Source organism: Lithobates pipiens, unplaced genomic scaffold, assembly GCF_037356315.1.
Source record: "Lithobates pipiens isolate NorthernLeopardFrog02 unplaced genomic scaffold, aLitPip1_a1.2 Scaffold_10, whole genome shotgun sequence".
Lineage (NCBI taxonomy): Eukaryota > Metazoa > Chordata > Amphibia > Anura > Ranidae > Lithobates > Lithobates pipiens.
In genome coordinates, this window is record NW_027507686.1 from 166,431,373 (window position 1) to 166,449,451 (window position 18,079).

Sequence of the window (18,079 nt, forward strand, 5' to 3'; positions counted from 1 at the left end):
CCATTTTGGAAACAAGCATGGTCCTAACCCCTGTCATTTTTGCCATCTGTGCCCCATTGGAGAGATTTACCTTCTCTCTGTCCCATAGCCACAGCAGGAAGTGAGAATATTTCCTACCAAAACAAGGAAAAGCCCTGTCCCCACTCACATTTGTGCTTTTCTTTCACTTTTGGTGATAAGTCACCTGAACAAATATGGTAACTCTTCCATACAAGGACACAGACCGCAATAAAAAATATCAATATCAGTGTTATGTGCAGGTGTTAAAGTGGTTGTAAACCCTTACAAACCACTTTGACCTACAGGTAAGCCTAGATTAAGGCTTACCTGTAGGTCCAAGAAATATCTCCTAAACCTATACGGGTTAGGAGATATTTACCCGAAGACAGCCACCGCTATCTACGGCGCAGGCGCACTGAGCAGGCCGCAGATCATGGCGATATGCCGCAAGTGTCGGCTCCCGTGCGCATGCGCGGGAGTGACGTCATCGCGGCTCTGGCCAATCACAGCACCAGAGCAGCGAGACCCACCAAGAAGATGGACGCTCAGAACTACAGGGGACAGCGGTGACTTCGCTGGCTCCTGTGTCAGGTAAGTGACACACAATGGACTACTATGCAATGCATAGTAGTCCATTATGCTTTACCTTTGCAGGTAATCAAAGAGGAAGTAAACCCACCAGGGTTTACTTCCTCTTTAATTGATGAGATACCTGAAATGGCAATAAAAGGAGAGGTTTTAATTATGGGTGACTTCAACACGCCTGATATTAACTGGAATTCTCAAAATACAATCAGGATCAGGGATGTAATGGAGGCACTAAATAGGGTATCTTTGAAACGGTTAGTAAAAAGCCCAATCTGAAGTGTTCATGTTTTAGACCTAGTACTGAGAAACAGGGATTGATGTTGACACGACATAAAAATCGGGTTCTAGTGATCAACAATGTGTTTAGCTTGATATTAAAATCAAGAACTGAAAAATCATATTCACAAACTAAAAAGTTTTGGATTTTTAAAAAGAACACCTTTTGCTGAATTGGATGAATTTTTTATTTTTATTTTGTTAGAAAAAGTTAGAGTAAAATGACAGATGTCAGTTATTAATGGACATTAAGTCTACCATCCTGGAGGCAAACTAGTAAGAGTAAATGGAAGAAAACACAACACATGGCTCACTAAAGAGGTAGCATATAGAGAATTCAAGGAAACAAAGTGTAGCTGACAGAAAAGTGTATAAAAATAGACAAAAAGACAAACATTATCAGAGCTGTCAAAGTACAGAAAGAGAAGAGAATGGCTAAATCTATTAAAGCTGAATTTGATCTAAAAGGAAAAGTTCCACTTTTCTACCTCCTCTTCCACTTTTGGATAAAGTTTTCTTTTTGGGGGGGGGGGGGGGGCAGGTATCAAGCTTTGACAGGTACCTGCTCCCACTAGGTCTGGCAAATCCCATTCCCCCAGAAGGCTGCGGAGACATTCACAAAGTGCAGTGCAGCTTGTGCATGTGAAGTGGGAAGCTGGCGTGAAGCTGCAATGAGTCATAGCTGGCTTCCCACACTAAAAATAGAATGCATTAAGATAAAAAAAACTTCTGCCTTTAATGGAATCAATACTGATAAGAATAATACTGACTATATCACTAACCTTTTAGACTAGAGTGGTGCTGTGGGTATAGCCTATCTTGATTTCAGCATGGCATTTGATACAATCCCACATAGTGATCTAATACAAAAGTTAGGACTTCAGTGGATATGCAGTCGGCTATAGGATAGATACTGCAGTTCAAGATTTCTAAATGTAAATTAATGCACCTAGGGAAAATAATTCCCTGATAGGCGTACAATATTGGAGGACATGTTTTGCTAGCACTACAGAGGAAAATGATTTGGGAGTACTTATTTCAGGTGACTGCAAAATGACCGTGTGGCCATGCAGTGGGAAAAGCAAATAGCATTCTAAGATGCCTCACCAGAGGGACCACCAACAGGGGGAAGGAGGACTATACCAAAGCTCTTTTGACCCTACTTATGTGGGTCACAGGAGTGCAGCCATATAGGGGAGTATGATTGTTATTTTAAATTCCCACGCTTCTCTTTTAAATCAATCAAGGAGCGTGAATAAGGTTCAGGAGAACAGTATAACCATTTGCAGGACATCACTTACCGGACAAAAAAATAAAAAAATAAAAGATTTACTGCTCCACCTTACCCTAAACCTTTTGACTGTACAGTGACAAAGCATGCTGGCAGGAGGAGAGAACAGAGCAGTCAGTGGAGTACCCTCCTGTCAGCATGTTTCCTGTCAACTATATCTACCTAATGTTCAAACTTAAAAGTATATATACACAGTATCTCACAAAAGTGAGTACCCCCTCATTTTTGTATTATATATTTTCATGTGACAACACTGAAGAAATTACACTTTGCTACAATGTACACAAGGAGAGTACACCTTGTACGACAGTGTAAATTTGCTGTCACGTGTCAATATTTTCTGTGGCCACCATTATCTTCCAGCACTGCCTTAACCCTCTTGAGCATGAGTTCACCAGAGCTTCACAGGTTGCCACTGGAGTCCTCTTCCACTCCTCCATGACATCACAGAGCTGGTGGATGTTAGAAACTTTGCACTCCTCCACCTTCTGTTTGAGGATGCCCCACAGATGCTCAATAGGGTTTAGGTGTGGAGAAATGCTTGGCCAGTCCGTCATCTTTACCCTCAGCTTCTTTAGCAAGGCAGTGGTCATCTTGGAGGTGTGTTTGGAGTTATGTTGGAATATTGCCCTGTGGCCCAGTCTCCGAAGGGAGGGGATCATGTCTGCTTCAGTATGCAACAATACATGTTGGCATTCATGGTTCCCTCAATGAACTGTAGCTCCCCAGTGCCGGCAGCACTCATGTAACCCTAGACCATGACATTCCCACCACCATACTGGACTGCAGGCAAGACACAATTGTCTTTGTACTCCTCACCCAGTTACCGCCACACAAGCTTGACACCATCTGAACCAAATAAGTTTATCTTGATCAGACCACAGGACATGGTTCCAGTAATCCATGTCCATAGTCTGCTTGTCTTGTCATGTGCATCATTTTTAGAAGAGGCTTCCTTCTGGGACGACAGCTATGCAGACCAATTTGATGCAGTGTGCGGAGTATGGTCTGAGCACTGACAGGCTGACCCTCCACCCCTTCAACTTCTGCAGCAACTCTGGCAGCACTTATATGTCTATAACCCAAAAGACAACCTCTGGATATGACGCTGAGCACATGCAATCAACTTCTTTGATTGATCATGGTGAGGCCTGTCCTGATTGGAACCTGTACTGTTAAACCGCTGTGCAGTCTTGGCCACCATGCTGCAGAGTTTGAGGGTCTGGCTAATCTTCTTATAGCCTAGGCCATCTTTATGTAGAGCAACAATTATTATTTTCAGATCCTCAGAGGGTTCTTTGCCATGAGGTTCCATGTTGACCTTTCAGTGACCAGCATGAGTGAGTGAGAGGGATAACACCAAATTTAACACACCTGCTCCCCATTCACACCTAAGACCTTGTGACACTAACAAGTCACATGACACCAGGGAGGGAAAAAGGCTAATTGGGCCCAATTTGGACATTTTCACTTAGGGGTGTACACACTTATGTTGTCAGTGGTTTAGACATTAATGGCTGTGTGTTGCAATATTTTGAGGGGACAACAAATTTACACTGTTATACCAGCAGTACACTCAGTATGTTACATTGTAGCAAAGTGTCATTTCTTCGGTGTTGTCACATGAAAAGATATAATAAAATATTTACAAAAACGTGAGGGGTGTACTCACTTTTGTGAGATACATAGATAAATAGATCTATCCATGAATCGGCGCAAAATAACTGAATATAAAAATACATAAGCTGCTGACACTCTAGGCCAAAATATCAAATCCCAGTGTTAATCATATAAAAAGTTAGTGCAGCACTAAAATAATTAATGTAAGATCAATAAAATTTTATAGGCACAGGCAAGTTCCAATGGGTGTTCACTCGTGATGCAAATTTTCATGCAGATGACAACGTGCAGAACCTCCACCACTGATACTAGCCGTTCACGTAATTTATTATTATTATTTAAGGTACTTATATAGCGCTGTCAATTTATGCAGCGTTTTACATATACATTGTACATTCCCATCAGACCCTACTCTCAAGGAGCTTACAATCTAAGGTCCCTAACTCACATTCATATACTAGGGCCAATTTAGATAGAAGCCAATTAACCTAGCAGCATGTCTTTGGAGTGTGGGAGGAAACCGTGAGAACATGCAAACTCCAGGCAGGTTGTGTCGTGGTTGGGATTTGACCCAGCAGCCCTTTTTACTGCTAGGTGAGAGTGCTGCCCACCTTGCATGGACCCCTGAATAAACAGCCAGGTCAAATGCGCTTTCTCAAACAGGGTTAATGAATGACTTTCCGATTTCTTTATTGGGATTAGCAGAACTCCATCCAGGTAAGGTACTGCCTGTCAGTGACAGCTCCCAGGGGACACGTATGACGCCTCTCTCCCCGCCCACCGGTCACCCCAACACTCATTGGAGATGTTCTGTCATTCATTAACACTGAATGGGAAAGCGCATTTGACCTGACTGTTTATTCAGGGGTCCATGCGATGAGGTGAGGCGAGTGGCTAGTGTCACCAGTAGTAGAAGTTCTGCACGTTGTCAACTGCATAAAAATTTGCTTCACGAGTGAACACCTATTGGAACTTGCCTGTGCCTATAAACTTTTCTTGATTTACAAACTTAAAAGCAGCATACGATTGTGCATGTAATGCAAAAGTTGCCAAACTATGTTGGACTAATGTCTGTGTTGTAGCACATGAAATTACAGCAATAGTAAGCACTGCTCTGGTTTCCTGCAGAACAAAACTGTGCACGTCATAAAATTCAATCATATTGAATAATTCAGATGTATGTACATGCTGACAAAGCTTACCTTCTTGAGATGAACAGATTGGATCCACTCACTTTTTCGTACATCAAATATATCCACTGCGTTTTCACTGAAAACCGTTAGGTGAGGAGATGTGTATGCTGCAGGAAGAAATACCAGTAATCAGTTACATTTCATGACCAGTCATCCTGACTTCACACTTACCAGTGAAGCATCCACAACTACATTTTTATTTGAAAAATAAAAATTTATATAATATATATATTATATATATCCTTCCCCAATAATTAAAACTAGTGAGCTTCATGCACTAGAAAGCAGTTAATTGAGGGAAGGTTAGACTGGTAAAAGTGGTATGAGTTATGGGTCAAATAAAACCTTTTTAACCTACCAAGATAATACTTAAAACTAAAAAGACCTGGCCACAAAGTAAAAGGATTAGGCTCTTGCTTCCTTCCAACCTACTGCCAATGACAGCAGATAATTCCACTCCCACTTAAAGAGCCATATTAAACTTTACTAGGATGAATGAAAGCCTTAGCCATACTATTCTTTCAATTTTGACAGGAATAAAAGCACAAAAATTGCTAACACACACACACACACACACACACACACACACACACACGTGAAAAATTGATGGCTCTCCAACACTGGAAATAACAGTTTACCATCCACTTAGCTACGTTTTCAAACTACATGGGATATCCATTGATGAGATGCAGATGAGATGAGATGCAGATAAATTGTTTGTTTTGCAACACCTATAGAATGCTCACAAAAGTGCATACACCAGAGCAAGTTCTATGTCCAAGACTATATTTAAACATCTGGTTAAAAAAAAAAAAAAAGTGTGTGTTAAGGGCTGGATTACATCAATGGACCCAGCAGACACACAAAGCAACAACCTTCTGCCAGGGGGTCAACTCTTTCGTACATACTCTTTTTTTCTTCTTTATTGGTCCATTACAAAAAAAATTGATGTCAATAAGCAAATATCAGATGTACATGGAAAAGTCACCCACTTGATTTTGCTACCTACAGGCACTTTAGACCCCTTTATCCTGGATAGTATGCCTGACCAGACAAAAGTGGATTATTGGATTTGGAAGAGAAGAATGTTTTTCATTTTGCCATTTATAGGCAAGAACATTAAACATTATATAAACACAAAATTAGATAACCACAGAGAGCAGTACCACAGCAGACACCACACAAACATAATATAATACTCACAGCATGAAAGTGGGGGTGCAGGCCACATAATCTCCTGAGATCGAGACTTTTTACCATCGGCATTCACATAGACTCCAAATGTGGAAAAGCACAGTAAGTATTCACTAAGGGTAAGCCTTGCCGCACAAAGAGCATCATGGGCAGTCTGTGCCAGGAAAGATAGTTTAGGTTCATCTGGGTGGGGTAAGTTAAATGGCGCTCCTTCATTTAGGAGAGGGTAAAAAGAAAATCCAGAGGAATAGCCAACACAAACTCGTTCTCCCAAGAGGTCCATGCATTGAACCACTCCAGGTGCCTGGAACTCTTTAATCTTCCGTGGAGGACCCTTACGGTTTGTCAACTGGAAGCAGATGACTTGACGCTTAGAAGCAGCACAGAGAACAGCTGTGGAGCCTTGGCAAACCAGACCAGATGTAATAGCTTGACATCCCTTTGCCTCAGGGATCTTCACTCCAGTTGAGTCTGGTATCTGGTCCCAAAAGAAGAGGCGAACACTGTGACTCTTTCCACTAAGCACAACCAGCTGCTGGACTTCTGAGATCGAGCGCAGGGAGAGTACTCTCTTACAATCTCCTAGCTGAGTGATTTCTAAAGAAAACAAAATTTTAGAAAAAGAAGTCAGTCCATTTTGATGTACAGCAAAGGCAGCACTCATCTGTAGGTTTCAGTTCTGACAGTTATAACATGCATTTCTATTGGTACACTGAAACTAACTTATAGTGGTTGTAGAGGCAGGAGGCTTTTTATCTTTATACATTCTATGCATGAAGATAAAAAGCCATCTGTGTGCAGCAGCCACCCCCCTAATACTTACCTGAGCCCCATAACTATCCAGTGATGTCCACGAGTGCCTCGGCCTTCCAGGACTCTACCTCCCAATTGGCTGAGACAACAGCAGCGTCATCGGCTAACTGAGTTTGACAACAGCAGGAGCCAAGTAGTAGAGAGAGGGGGCAGGGCCAAACTGCAGCTCTGTGTCTGAATGGATAAATGGAGCTGCAGCTAGGCTCAGGTGCCCCCATAGCAAGCTGCTTGCTGTGGGGGCACTCAACAGGAGGGAGGGGCCTGGAGCTCCAGCCAGAGACCTGAGAAGGGGAGGATCCAGGCTCCAAAACCACTGCACAGAGCAGGTAAGTATAACATGTTCATTATTTTATTAGTAAAAAAACAAGACTTTACAATCACTTTAGGAATTTTAAAAATCAGTGAACAATTATAAGGCTAACAGCAGTGAAGAAAAAAATAAATAAAGTGTCAGTGGCTGCACTGGAAGGAAAAAAAATAAAAAATACCCAGTGTCTTTTGTGTCCTTGAAAAGGAAAAAAGAAAAAGAAAAATCTGAGAAGGTCTAGGGCCAAGTTGCTCCCACGCCTATTGTGTACTCACTGTTGAAGCCACCTTCTGAATGGCGCAAGCAGTCAATGAAGGCAGCGTCACCATCTCAGATTATGTGATCCGTCACATGGCAGAGAGACCAGAAGTCTGCCCTCACTTCCCAGGGGCACAGTCCTGAGATTGAGGTGTGTTAATGAGTGCCCACTCTCTTCTGCTCACTGCATGCTGCTATTGGAGGGAGGAGGATGCAGAATCCTCCCCTCTAACAGCCGTCAAGGCCCCTGCTTCTTCTGACAGGAGTGATTCTGCATTCACTCATCAGTGAGACAGCAGAAGATTAATTTGACCAAAGCTCCCAGTGTGCCCCCACATCCACAGGGCATGTGCCCCTTTTGCCCTCCCCCCACCTTTTTCCCTTGTCATGACCTTGGCTGTACTTTCCTTTTTTTGCTAAAGAGCTAGACAATCAACTACCTTTGCTATATATAGCAAAGGATCCTATTACCCATTTTAGTGCTGAAGATAGGCAAGAACCCTGTTTTTGCTATATTCTTTGAATTAATCCCCTCAGATTGGGAGAATTGGGGGGAGAGCTGAACGTGTAAGGTGCGACTCCCTCTTTGATGCTTCAGGAGATGCCACTTTGTTAAAATGATGAGCTTTGTCCAAATGTTGTCCATCCCAGTATTACTAAAATACAAAGATTTACAGATGCAAAAATAAAGCCATGGCATCCTTTTACACAATAAAAGCCCACATTTATTTATATTTCCAAACTTTTCTCCTGATTGGAGATGAACATAAACCTTCCAGATATCAGGGTTCATCGTTTAGCCTGCCTATACCTGCCCTAGATTGGATCTGTACCATATCTGTCATTTCTATTCAGCCATGAATCGAACATCCACCGCTGCCTAAAACAAAAATATCTTCAACGTCAGATACACAAATGCCTATTGACTGTGAGCTGGACTATGACGAGGTAATTGACCTCACCCTTACCACCAACCATTGCAGAGATTAGAAAATAACTCAAAATGCCCTTGTACATACACAAATTGGGGTTTATTTACTAAAGCTAGAGAGGGCAAAAAGCAGAGAAACCAATCAGCTTCCAAGTTGTATTGCTAAAGCTTAATTAAACAAGCTGAGATTAGAAGCGCCTTGTTTTTTTTTCTGCAGAATTTAGACTAATTTTGCCCTCTTTAGCTTTAGTAAATAAACCCCATTGCATGCTAAACTGCATATCTCTACCCATACCAGAAGAACTTTTGTTGAACACCTACCGTGTTTCCCGGAAATAAGACCGGGTCTTGTATCAATTTCTGCTACAAAAAACACACACACACACACACACACACACACACACACACTAGGGCTTATTTTCGGGGGATGTCTTATCCATGTCTCCTGTCTTCTCTTCCCCTGTCACCATTATGACATCTTTAATCCCAAAAATAATTAATCGGTTTTGTAAAAATATAACATCCAGCGAGTCTAACTTAGTGACTTTATTGTTGAAAACACCTTATTTATAGCGCCGCTGGGCGCTCACGTGATCCATTGTAGCTCTTATTCCCTGCTCCGAGCACTGCTGAGGGAAGGGCTGAGGTGCCTGCTGACATCAGACCTGCTCCGAGCACTGCAGAGGGAAGGGCCGAGATGCCTATGGACTTCAGCCCTGCTCTGAGCACTGCCGAGGGAAGGGCTGAGATGCCTGCCAAGGTCAGCCCCACTCCGAGCACTGCAGAGGGAGGTGCTGCCGATGTCAGCCAAGAGGAGAGAAGATCTCGTGGGTCATGTGAGCGCCCAACAAAGCTGTAAATAAGGTATTTTCGCCAAAGTTACAGAAGACAAGTGGACATTATATAACATTTTCACAAAACAGATTATTTGTACATGGGCTTATTTGTACATGGGCTTATTTTTAGGGTAGAGCTTATATTGCTGCCCTCCCCGAATATCAGGCCAGGTCTTTTCAGGATAGAGATTATTTTTGCAGAAACAGGGTATTAAATCCTTTCAAGATTACGCAGCTTATGTCCAGATTCCCATACTCGGAGTGGTATGCAAGGGCCGACATAAATAATACTTTGGGAAAACAAACTTTATACTTAAATCCCAACAAGAGATGAAAAACACCACTATTAGAGGTCTCTCTTATATTGTTCATTGTTTAATAAATGTTTTATCTTTTCAGGGTTATAGGATAGTCCCATTCCCCCAGTGGGAAGTAATTTTTACCTGACTATGGGGAATAGGACCCTGCATCTCCAAGTCTGGTGGCAGATCTCAAGATCTCATATGGATCTTTAACATATGACAGGGTTGGTATACACACGCACTAATGAAAGCAGTTATGTTTTCGCTAAAAATCTTGAAATTCATTTTGAAATGCAACTAGTCTAGTCTTCTGTAGCAGCAGCACTCTGATTGAAATAGGGAGAGTCCATTCCAGGAGACCATTCGATGTGCTGCTGTGCACTGTGCTGTGAAGGAACATACTGGCAGGAAGAGAGAATGATGACCTCAGACTGATGCTCCTTTACTGTCCAATCACAAGCTTGGGACAGGGAGGTGACCAATCTGTATTGCTAAACTGCAATAGAGAAAGTCAGGTCACCAACCATAAAGGGATATGTGGCAGGTCTTGGTTTCTCACAGGACTGAAAGAAGAGAAATACAATTTGTGGTAAAAGAGTTCCCATATTGTAAATTTATTTTAACTGTATGACATTTTTCAGGCATTTTTTTTTTGTTTTTACAAAATTACAACTTTTCTGTGGTGGAATTGCTTTCCAGTAAAATCAGATTAAGAGATAAGGAAGTGTTTTTGCGTGCAATGACATGCAAGCCTCACTTATAGACCAAGGACAGAAATGGGCATATTTACAAAGGTGAATTTCAAACATTAACCAGTAGTGAATTAATCACTAATTTAAAAGTATAAGTTAATCTTTTTTGTAGGTAAAAAAAAAATGTGCATTTATTATTGTGTTGTAGAAACCTGTAAAGTCTTTCACCAGTGATCAGCAGATCGTTGATGCCATGCAGACCTGTCAGTGTATCTGCTTGCTCGTATGAAGTATGAGCAAGCCAATACACTGAAAGGAAGAAGCAGAAAAACCACCATGGCGCTCAAAGCACCATGGTAGTTGATCAAGAACTGCAAACCAAGACCTGCTAAGGCTGTCAGGACTAGTAGTTTTCAATCTACAGAGCACTGTGAATAAGTGACGCAGCTGGGTGGGTGAAGATCCCCGCTAGCTGTCAAAGCAGGGGAGCAGAGGCCCATCGTTTCATAACATGTTGCACCTTGAACATGGGTGTAACATGTCATGAAAGGTGAGCTTACCCTTTTAAGCCCCCTTCACACCAGTGGACCGATTCGGACCACCCATTCTTCTCTATAGAGCAGCGGATGTTAGTAGACATGTGTCCGATAACACCCACTGGAATCTGCACCACTAAAAACAGGCAGATGGCTGATCAGAGCAGTTGACAGATGGAAATGGACAAGCAGTCTGTTTCCATCCGACCGCCCCATAGAGAACAGCGGGCTCGGGCTGTGTCAGTGTCCGCTCTGCATAGTAGACCTGTCATCCTGCTCAGCAGGGATCAGCCGAGAGATTCCCTGCTGAGCAAGCCGATACGCTTGATGGGTTCTGCTCCTTCTGAAAAGGGCCTAATACACATGCACCAAAGAGTCAAACCCAAATAAAAAAAAGACTAAATACACATTATACTTAAATAGAAAGACAAGAAAATGCAAGCAACAGAGCTGCTGCTCAGTATTGTGGATCAGGAAGGAAATGCATATTCACATATCTATGGTATAAGCTAGGGCTCAGAGATGCTTTAATATACTACCATGTGGTTATTTAAAACAAAACACATGAATATTTAGTCTTAGGCCGTATATTTGTTCATACCTGAACTATACTCTGGTACAATAAAGTCTGTCTTGGCAGATCACCCTTGTATTTACATATTTTGTGTTTTATACTCCATGAGCCTACACAAGTAACCCATTTTTGACAGAATTCTGTCCCGTCTTAATCTACAATGCAATTTTCAAGCACCTTTAAAGAATTCCATGGTATGAATATTTTATGCATAATTCTCTGCATACACCATACGCCAAATCACCCTCTGAAGCTGGAAATTACTGAAGTAGACACCATTACTCCAGTGATCTCCACTTGCTTTCCATAGGTCAGTTGGTCACAGGAAGTCAGCCGCTCAGCACCGCCATTATCCATAATTACAATGCTTGAAGCGGAGTTTTACCCAAAAGTGGAACTTCCACTTATCTGATTCTCCCTCCCCCCTTTCTGGTGCAAATGCCCAGTAGGGACGCGGTCGTGAAGCCGAAAGGCTTCACTGCCAGGTTCCCCAATTGGCAATGGCGGCGGCAGCAGCACCCAACAGCTGATGGAAACAGCAGCTGCAGCAACAACATCGCTGGACTCCAGGACAGGAAAGTGTCCCAATGTTAAAAGGCAGCAGCTGCAGTATGTGTAGCTGCTGATTTTTAAAGGGGAGGATGGACCTCTGCTTTAATTCCAATTTCAAAGCGGCCTTTGATTGGTTGAGCTGGGGAGAAAGATGTCACAAATATGTGAAAGATACTAAACCCTGCCACCGTATCTAGGTTAGTTTCTGATAAGTAAATAAGTTGAAGTGAACCTCTTAAACATACATTAATTTGAAGTACCAGCATAAAATATAGTTGTGTTTTTAAAGATCACAACTATAGCATTAACTTTTATCTGCAAACATCCCTACCATTATTATTCATATGCAGTGAGAAAAGTCCTTCTTCTGTTCCCAAAGCAATTCGTTCTTGATCTAAAAAATAAAAAAAAAGCAAATGCTGTAAATTTCAAAACAGATATTTGTATTCTATTATCACTATGCAAGGTTGATAAAGAGAATACCCTCTGCGCAATCTAAAAACAAAAAACACATTTTATTTCAGGTACTATAGCGCCATCAATTTACAAAGCGCTTTTCATATATATTGTACATTCACATCAGTCCCCACCCTAAAGGAACTTACAATCTAAGGTTCCCAATTCACATTCATTTATACACATATTAGAGACAATTTAAATAGGAGCCAATTACCCTACCAGCATGTTTGCAGTGTGGAAGGAAACTGGAGTAGCCAAAGAAAACCCATACAGGCACAGGGAGAATAATGCAAACTCCAGCCAGGTAGTGCTGGTTTAACCAGCGACCTTAGTGCTGGTAGGCGTAAGTGCTAACCATGCTACCCATTCAAATTTTTGATTAATTTACACCAAATATTTTTACGTGCATGTAAACCCACTCATAATTTCTACATTACTTCCACAGTGCTGATCTATAAGGCTATACATGCCTCCTGCATATATCATTACCTGTCAAATATCTTCCCTTTATCTGTTTGGAGCCCTGCAATACTCTGGATTCTGTGGGCAGGTCTGTTGTCCAGGGCACTGTGGGTGGATTTGTGAGGTCAGTAGACTCCCCGCCCCCCTCTACACTCCCCTTGGACAGGCATCAATATTTCTTACACTGAACTTCTGCTTGTCTCATGGATTATGCCCCATGATCACTAACATCCAGTCAAAACCCAGGAAAGTCACCACATGATTCAGCATGCCCAATCATGCTGAGGTGTGGAGTAGCCAATCCTATGAGAGGGGATGTGAAGTACACAGAATGTCTCATGTTTTGCATGAGATAAGGAAATCACCTGTCACTCACAGCAAGGGGGAAGAAACAGACACCTATTTCTCTGTGTGTCTGTTTTCCTCCTAGGCTCCATGCACACTGAAGCTCAAAAAAGCTATTTCTGGACGCCAGATTGCTGGCAGAAAACGCTGGTTGAAAAACCTGCTTTTAACAGCGTTTTATACTAGCGTTAATGAGCGTTAATGAGCGTTTTACAGCGTTAGCGTTAATGGGCGTTTTTTATAAAAATACACAGAGGACACTCCAAAAATCCCACAATGCATTGAAAAATAGAATGCCGAACACTAATGAACGAGCGTTAATGAGCGTTAATGAGCGTTTGTCGTTTTTTGCCGCTGAAAAACGGCACTTTGAACGCGAATTTCTGGCGTTCAGAAAAAAGCCCATAAACTCCACTGCTCATTAAAGCTGAAAAACGTCCATGTGTGCATGGACACATAGGCTAACATAGAGTGGAGTTTATGGGCTTTTACAAAAAACGCCCAAACTCCAATAAACTGCAGTTTATCAGCTTCAGTGTGCATGGAGCCTTACGGAAGAGAAGAGGATTGCTCAGAGCTGGATTAACTCTTCGTGGCAAAACTGGGCACAGATGGAATTACATCCTCTGCTGTAACAGATACGAGTCTTAAAACTTTTTTGGGAGTTTACATCCGCTTACCTGTAGGTCCAATAAATATCTCCTAAACCTATATGGTTTAGGAGATATTTACAAAAACACAGCCACCGCTGTCTACGGCGCATGCGCCGTAGACAGCGGCACGCAGGCGCACTGGGCAGGCCGCAGATCGCGGCGATATGCCACAAATGTTGGCTTCCATGCGCATGCACGGGCGTGACGTCATCACTGCTCCGGCGAATCACAGTGTTGGAGCAGCGAGACCGGGGCAGTCACTCCAGGATCCATGGCAGCGGTGGACATGAAGACAGAGGAACGCTTCGTGGGCTTCGTTCTCAGGTAAGTTTTTCATAATGAGCTAGTATGCTATACATACTAGCTCATTATGCCTTTGCCTTGCAGGTTGCTTTTTTTTCCCCATGGGTTTACAACCACTTTAAGTGCCGCACAGCTGTATATAACAATTGTGCACCCAAAATCTACTTAACACAAACTTACAAAAAATAGGCTGCATGTTGGAATTTTTTTTTCAAATATACAATATTCATACAATAAATGCAAACAAATCAGGTTTTCTACAATTGAAGTCCAACGTGTTTTTCAATCAGTGCCAAATTTTCAAAAACAGACCAGCATGCTGGCAATTATATACATAATGTAAATAAGTAATAATAAATCAACAAAAAAGAAACAAAAAAGATTAAAGTGTTACTAAACCCACAACAGTAAAATCAGTCTGTATATGCAGTAAAGCTTGCTGGTTATACTTACTATGGAACCTAAGGCTGTTTGATCCTTCCACCCTCTTTCCACTGCCCCCTGATAACAGTGTTTATAGTGTCAGGAAGCACATGCTTCTTGAGGGTGCATGCGATCAGGCCAATGGGGGGGGGGGGGGGGGGGGGTCAATCAGCACTGTCCAGACAGAACGTCAGAAGAAAACGAAAATAAATCCTACTGGCTTTAACCAGACATAGAAGTCAAGAGACTGCTCTAACTGCTAATGAGAAAAGGTATTTAGCAGTTTATATTTACTAAACTAAATGCAGGGTCCTGGATTTAGCAACACTAAGTGAAAGTCCAGCGTGTTTACCACACGTGCCTGAAAATAAATCTAACTATATATGAATTCCACGTATGTGCTCTGCCACCTTTCACTTATGCTGTCTCCTAGAGATATTGATTTATATGGAAAAATAGGCCTCAATGCGCCTTTTTAGGCCTTGTTCACACTATGTGCACAGATGTGAGTTTTTCTGCACCTGTCTCTGCAAGAGCGAAAAGAAAACCAGTTTTCTAGAAGCCCTGCTCCCACATCAACACTGGTATCATGTGCAGAATTTTTCTGTGCAAGAAAAACTCACATGACATCAACATTGTGAAGTGAACAGGACACAGAATAAAAATTTTTGTGCCCTTGCAGAGACGTACTGTACGTAAGAAAAATGCACATCTCTTCAAATGGTGTGAACAAGACCAAATTATTATACACACGTCAAAAAATGCATGTTTTCATTCCATTCGTTTTTCTGCACATATGGTGTGAATGAGGCTTTAAGGGGTTAATTACCTCATGGACAGCTCCGGAATGGTCACTGTGCCTCCTTTCTGAATGGTTCCTATTGCTAATAAAGATCATCAGCATGCTTTCTGCTATATTAAAACCAGTATGTACTTAGTAAGTGGGTGAACAACTAAATACTGGAGGCTGCTGATCTGATATGCTCTTAAGGGGGCAACTGCTTTTAAAATTGTATAGGTGCACGGTTTTGAAGTATGCAAGAATGAGTGCAATTTTATCATCTTTAACCACTTGAGACCCGCGCTATAGCCAAATGACGGCTACAGCGCGGACCTCCTTTGCCGGGACTACGTCTATTGACGTCGTCCCGTGCACAAGCGGCCTGCGCGCCCCGAGGAGCGCTCGCGGCGCGCTCTGTGATCGGCGAGTCTATGAGACTCGCCTGATCACGGATCCGAGCAAGGGGTCGATCCCGACCCCTTTCCACGTGATCAGCTGTCAGCCAATGACAGCTGATCATGTGATACAACGGAGCCGGTAATTGGCTATTATTCCTCCTCGTGCTGACAGCGCGAGGAGAAAAAAAAAAGAGCCGATCACCGGCGGCCGTGATTGGGACATCAGTCCCGATCACGGCCAGCTTACTAGTGCCCACCTGCCCCCCTCAGGAATAAATACGTGCCCCCTGTAAGTGCCACCCATCAGTGACCACAGTGCCACCCACAATCTGCCTCAACAACGGTGCTGCACCCCAGTGCCACATGTCCGTGCCCATCAGAGCCACCTATCAGAGCCCATCTATCAGTGGTACATATCAGTGCCCCTTAGTGCCACCCATCCGTGCCACCTTATCTGTGCCCATCAGTACTGCCTTATCTGTGCCCATCGGTGCCACCTTATCTGTGCCTATCGGTGCCACCTTATCTGTGCCTATCGGTGCCACCTTATCTGTGCCTATCAGTGCCCACCAGTGCAGCCTATCAGTGCGCCTCATCCACACACTTCAATGAAGGAGAAAAATGACCTGTTTGCAAAATTTTATAACAAACTATTAAACATGATTTTTAATTTTTTTTTATTTTGCATCTTTTTTTGTTTGTTTAGCAAAAAATAAAACTCCCAGCTGCAATTAAATACCACCAAAAGAAAGCTCTATTTGTGGGAAAAAAATGATAAAAATTTCATTTGGGTACAGTGTTGTATGACCGCGCAATTGTCAAAGTGCATCAGCGCTGAAAGCTGAAAATTGGTCTGGGCAGGAGGGGGGTTTAAGTGTCCAGTAAGCAAGTGGTTAAAAAAAAAAAAAAAGCGGTTTTAATGTAGCGGAACGTAAGAGGATTGTCTTTATTTTTTTGTGAGCTATGTTGGAGTTACCCACTGGGAAGAGGTTGGTTGCTTTAGTGGTACTGAGAAACCATTCAGTAAGGCGGCATTGGTGACCATTTCGGTGGTGTCCAGGAGGTACTTAACCCCTTAATGGGGAATGCACAGTGATGACCTATTTTTCCATATCGGCTAATATTTCCATGTGAGTGCATAAGGTGAATGGTGGCTGAGTATGTGGGATTCACATCTTTGGATTTATTCACTGGCACTTGTCAAACACGCTGAATTTTTTTTTCTATTGGGTATTAGCCCTGTTTGGGACATCTTGCCTCACTTAGGCAGTTCCTTCTTGCTGGGTGCGCCGCCTGAGTCATGGCAAGCAGTTGATTGTAGGCTCACGGCAGGTCATGGATACCTCCGTTGGTCGCTCTCATTGATTATTGTGGTTATCCTTTGTTCTGGTTATCTCACCCCTTTTTTTTTCTCCTCTTTGCACAGAATTCAGAACTGCTAATACTCTCACCTGGTTCGGATGGTCATTTGGACAATCCATTCCTGATGCAACATGGCATGGTTAAGGTAGTGTCATATAATGTCCATGGTCTGTGCTGCCCCAACAAGTGCAACAGGTTATGGCTTGAGCTGAGGCGTCTTGGGGCACAGGTACTGTTTCTGCAGAAGACACGTTTCACATATGCCTCACTCCCAAAATTGCCCACCCACTTCTTCCCGCACTGGTACTTAAGTAACTCCCCAAACCCTAAATCCCAAGCCACAGCTATAGCCATTCACAAGAACTGTCCCTTTCTACCTTCTGACCGCTATTGCCGACCACCAGGGACGTTATGTGTTCCTGAAAGGAAACATAATGGGCCAGATGTACACATTCGCCACTCTGTATGCCCCTAATTCCCAACAACTCTTGTTTATTGAAATGGTCCTAGACAACTTGGCGGATTTCCAGGAGGGCAGATTAATCCTGGGGGGCGGGAATTTTAATGTTAGCCCTGACCCTTCTCTGGATACATTAGCAAGTAGATCGACACATTGCTACGCCTTCCTGAGGCATTTTCGTAAGGCCCTTCAGCGCCATACTCTGGTGGATTGCTGGAGAGCATTGCACGCCTCAGAGAAGGACTACAGCTATTACTCTACTGTCCATAATGTGTACACTAGAATCGATCTTATGCTAGTCGATCAGGGTACCCTAGACCTGTTGACAGACACCACTATCGACCAGATTACCATCGCGGATCATGCCCCAGTGACCCTTTCGTTCTCGCTGCCATAAAAGGTGGCCAGAACATGGTCTTGGAAATTAAACAAGAACCTAATGGACAATTTGGGGTGGTCTCAGGGTTCAG

General features: G+C 42.8%; 1 protein-coding gene across 2 annotated transcripts in view; it reads right to left on the reverse strand.

Annotated features, from left to right (window-relative positions):
* CDC42BPG (CDC42 binding protein kinase gamma) overlaps window positions 1-18,079 on the reverse strand; it is a 304,707-nt gene that overhangs the window by 27,700 nt on the left and 258,928 nt on the right. For both annotated transcript variants that reach the window (XM_077459264.1, XM_077459254.1), the window contains exons 29-31: window positions 12,295-12,357; window positions 6,172-6,759; window positions 4,978-5,075 (exon numbers count right to left, since the gene is read on the reverse strand). In XM_077459264.1, the coding sequence (XP_077315390.1) occupies window positions 4,978-5,075; window positions 6,172-6,759; window positions 12,295-12,357 (749 nt within the window). The remainder of the gene's footprint in view (window positions 1-4,977; window positions 5,076-6,171; window positions 6,760-12,294; window positions 12,358-18,079) is intronic.